Source organism: Oncorhynchus mykiss, chromosome 5 (assembly GCF_057628025.1).
Source record: "Oncorhynchus mykiss isolate SJ-2025 chromosome 5, ASM5762802v1, whole genome shotgun sequence".
In the NCBI taxonomy this organism is placed as follows: domain Eukaryota; kingdom Metazoa; phylum Chordata; class Actinopteri; order Salmoniformes; family Salmonidae; genus Oncorhynchus; species Oncorhynchus mykiss.
Window position 1 is genome coordinate 62,357,501 of NC_143026.1, and position 4,429 is coordinate 62,361,929.

The 4,429-nt window shown below is 45.6% G+C and overlaps 1 protein-coding gene across 2 annotated transcripts in view; it reads left to right on the plus strand.

The window, feature by feature from the left end:
* Positions 1-4,354, plus strand: part of LOC110524227 (fibrillin-2) — a 92,113-nt gene extending 87,759 nt beyond the window's left edge. For both annotated transcript variants that reach the window (XM_036978001.2, XM_036978000.2), the window contains exons 62-64: positions 1-116; positions 852-1,011; positions 1,157-4,354. The exon at positions 1-116 is cut by the window's left edge and continues 116 nt beyond it. In XM_036978001.2, coding sequence (XP_036833896.2) covers positions 1-116; positions 852-1,011; positions 1,157-1,528 — 648 coding nt within the window. In that variant the 3' untranslated portion in view covers positions 1,529-4,354. The remainder of the gene's footprint in view (positions 117-851; positions 1,012-1,156) is intronic.
* The last annotated feature ends 75 nt before the right edge of the window (positions 4,355-4,429 follow it).

A 4,429-nucleotide genomic window follows, 5' to 3' on the forward strand; every position in this document is an offset into this window, starting at 1 on the left:
TGCCAGGATGTCAATGAGTGTTCCATGGGCAGTAACCCCTGCAGCTTCGGCTGCTCCAACACAGACGGAGGATACCTGTGTGGCTGTCCTGGAGGTTACTACAGGGCTGGACAGGGGTGAGTGGGCTGGACAGGGGTGAGTGGGCTGGACAGGGGTGAGTGGGCTGGACAGGGGTGAGTGGGCTGGACAGGGGTGAGTGGGCTGGACAGGGGTGAGTGGTTTCCCAAATGGTGTCAGGCGTACCCACTGATGGGTTGCTGCTGATTTCTTACGGGTTAATGGCCCAAAGCAGCGTCTTGGTTACAAGCGTTGTTTTTTTAATCACTTATTGGGTCAAGATATGTATTTATTTTTTATTTCAAAAAGACTTCAAAAGCTTTAGGTTGGTCTCAGCACAAAAATGTATTTGAAACCAGTGGAAACAACACCCTCATGCCACACAGCACTGTACCAGCGGTCTAACGCTTATTATCTCCACAAGAAAGACTATCTCCCTGTGTTATAATTAAGCAATAAGGCCTGAGGAGGTGTGTGGTATATGGCCAACATACCACGGCTAAGGGCTGTTCTTATGCACGACGCAACACGGAGTGTCTGGATACAGCCCTCAGACGTGGTATATTGGCCATATACCACACCTCCCCCCCGAGGTGCCTTATTGCTATTATAAACTGGTTACCAACGTAATTGGAACAGTAAAAAAATGCTTTTTGGTCATACCCGTGGTATACGGTCTGATATTCCATGGCTTTCAGCCAATCAGCATTCAGGGCTCGAACCACACGGTTTATAAATGTGGATAAATGTGAGTAGTATGCCCTGACGTCTGTATCTCTCTGTTGACTCCCCAGTCATTGTATAACGGGCCAGGGCTTCCAGGACCAGTATAGCTCAGAGGGAGACGATGAGGACAGTCTGTCTCCAGAGGCCTGCTACGAATGTAAGATCAACGGAGACGTCGGCAAGAAGGGACGACACAGACGTCACGCTGCTGGGGACAACGACCTCAAGGTGCTGTCTCTACTCTCTTTTCTGCTCTTTTGTGGTCTCCCACTCGTTCTTACATCTACAGGTTCTAAACGTCTACCACTTGTGTGTATTTGTATGTTGTTGTTATGTCGCTATGTGCTGACCCTCTCCTCCCTCGTCTCTCCAGGAGGTGAGCATGGCCAGCGTGGACACCCAGGAGTCCATCCCTATGAACCTGAGCCTGGCCTTGCTGCTCAACAAGGAGCCCCTGCTGGAGCTGCTGCCGGCCCTGGAGCCCCTGGAGCACCATGTGCGCTACGTCATCACCCACGGCAACCAGGGCGAGCACTTTCGCCTGCTGGAGCGCCGCGACGGGAAAAGCGTGCTGAGGTTGGGCAGGAAGTCGCCTCCCCCTGGCTCCTACCGCCTGGAGATCGCTAGTCTGCCCCTGTTCGGGCCGCGGCGCCTCCGACAGCTGGAGGAGGAACACGACAGCGACTACCTGCTGGGAGAGATAGGAGACGCCCTGCGCATCAAGCTGCACATCCACCTGCACTGAGCTGCAAGCACTCCAACCCTCCCTAGGCTCCCTACTTTCTTCCCTTTCAGCCCCTGGACTGACTTTATAATGACCCCTCTGACCCTTGACCTTAACCCCAGGACCATCCCCAACCAATCGGGGTAGGGGGCTTTGAAAGACTGAGTCAACCAGCCCAACCACTTTTTAATTGTCTATGTTCTTCTTTTTTTTTTACCTTCCCCCCCCCCCGACCCACCCCTCCTATTCCACTTGGAGAAGGAGTGGAGGAGATTACAGAAAGGTATGCCGTGTTTGGACCACAAACCCCTGCCATTTTAGATTTTACACACAAAATGGCTGACGAGAATCCATGAAGCACTGGGATAAGTGGAAATGGAAGGAGATGCACAAAAAGCAGAACATGTTTGAAATGGTAAAGAAAGTGTTATAAAGTATAAGGGAGAAGTATTTTACTGTTGAGTTCGTGTAGGACAATCTTCTTATGGTGAAGTGGAAATGTAAGAACCACTGATTTGCTAGGAGACAAATAGAGGTGTGTGTTGGTGAATGGTGGTCCAAGCAGTCCCTCGCCTGTCTGTAATCTCTGTGAAATCACAACACTGGGGTTAGAGGTCATGCTTCACCCTACTCAGTATTCTAGTGTGTCAGTTAATGTATTGTAGTGTTAAAAAAATGTTCACAAGAAGGACTGCAACATTTACGCAACATGTCAGGTTTCACACTAATGTAATGGAGAGTTGGTCATCATGCATAGTATTAATTCTAGGAGTAAAACACCAGCTTTATACTGTTTATAATCATGCTTTCATGTAAAGCAGTGGTAAGCAGGGACTCTCTGGTGTGATGCCGTGTGCTACCGGCCTGTGTTCTGTTACCTCAATTCTTCTCACTCATCTCCTCCACTCACCATACATTAGCGCTGTTGTAATGCCTCCGCTGGCCAGGAGAGGGCCACACTGTCCCTCAGCATGAGCCATGTCCAGAGACAGAGGTAGAAGTCGCCCCTAATCACTGTTCCAGGTTCAGATCTTGTTTTATCTCCTAAATGGTTGAGGTTAAGATTGAGGTAGGATAATCTGAACCTAGCTCTGTGGTTAGGGGCAACGTCTACCTCGAGCCTTAGGTCCTCTCTCCAATAGGCTGCCAGGACATTGTACTGCAGTTTTATTATCATGCACTGAAACTGCTCATTGAATTTAATCAGGGAGATTTGCTTCAAAATGCAGCAAACAGGTCCTGAGGGATTCAGCTTTTCTGAGAGTTGACATTCTGACTGGCAGTGAGAACTCTTGGACGGCGGAACCATCTGCTGCCCATAGAGAAACATAGCTGGGGATAAAAGATACTGTAACGACCTCAATGGTACATGACAACGCTACTGCAAACAGACAGTTAACGTTTGGGATTTTTACAGAACACATAAATGCACACACATATACAACACACACACAGGTGAACTCTGAACCTTACTGAAAACAAGCATCCATCAGGGCATACTTTGTTTTTTTTTCTCTCAACGAGAAAAAGGTGCTAAATACTTCCCTCTTACGTTGTACAAAAAAAAGATTGCGGTCTTGAATCTTGATTGCGGAAAAAAAAAAAGTGACATTTTTACTAGGTTTTTTTTGTTGTTTTGTGTTTGTCTGTCTTTCGTAATGTCTTAATGCTGAGAACCAATATTATCGAACTTGCTTCTTGAAAATGTAATTGTATATTTTTAAGTGAAATGTAGTTGTTTTTGTTGTTGTTTTTTAAAAAAAGCATCAAGGCTGCCCAAACCAAATACTTATTGTAAACCCAAGGTTGAAGTCCTTAAAGTGCTGGTGACTTTGTTCTGCTCAGAAAAAAAAGATAAAATCAAATCCTAAAGTGGCATCCATTTTGTGATCATGCAGTAGATTAGAACATGGCCTTAATGAAGTACCACTGTTTACCTATCATTGTCCTACTCAGCTCATACTGTAGTCTCTGAGCTCATAATGCCGTCGGTTAGTGGGTGCAGAGTTCCAGCAGCCTGGTACTCGATAAGTTTGTGCAACGGACCATAGGTGTTGGCAAGACGGCACAAACAGATCTTGGACCAGGCTAAATTGAGTGTCAGTGACCAAAACACACAGCTATGGTAACATTCTCACTCTACAGTATGTCTCAGTATTGTGAAGTTGACACTGTAACAAGCTTATAGGATCAACGCAAACTCAACGTGGCCATCTATCTCACACTGGCAGTGAGTGTCTCTGTTTAGTAACCTATCTCTGGTGCTCAACTATGATTTTGCTCTCTGAACATGCAAGGTTACTGCACTGTTCCCACAGCCTGGGCTATATTTATGCATAAAACATTTAACATGGGAACTTTGTATCTGGTTTGTTATTTTATTTGCCACTATGTTAAGGAAAGAATGTGCGTGTGCATACTGTATCTCAGCTTCAGCGGCAACCTTGAACTTCGCTGTTATCAACGCCCCATCGGTCAATGCTGATTTGAATTTAAGGGAGTAAAGAACTCAAACGTTAGATCTTCAGATGTTTTTAGGGGGGGGGGGGGGGGGTGTAGAGAATGTAGACTCAACACCTATAGATCTCTCAGTAGCCAGCTGATGGTTTCAATAAGAATCATTAAACCATTACTCTATCTGGGGCAAAACTGAACATCCCTCACAAACTAGTCTTTTCCAATTTTCAAAACTCTCATTTTATGCTGGGACAAAATCCATCCACCCAAGGTTTATCATCTATTGGGTACACATTTGCAATCTATCAAATTTGGATGATTCTCATTATTTTGTAAACTTTTGTCAGTGACATAAATGGCAATAAAAGTATTGTGGGTTATATTTTTAAAGGATTGTCTTGGAGTTTCATTTTCCTGCCCTGTAAATGTCCCATTGGTGCTTCGTTAAAGTGATTAAAAGTGGAG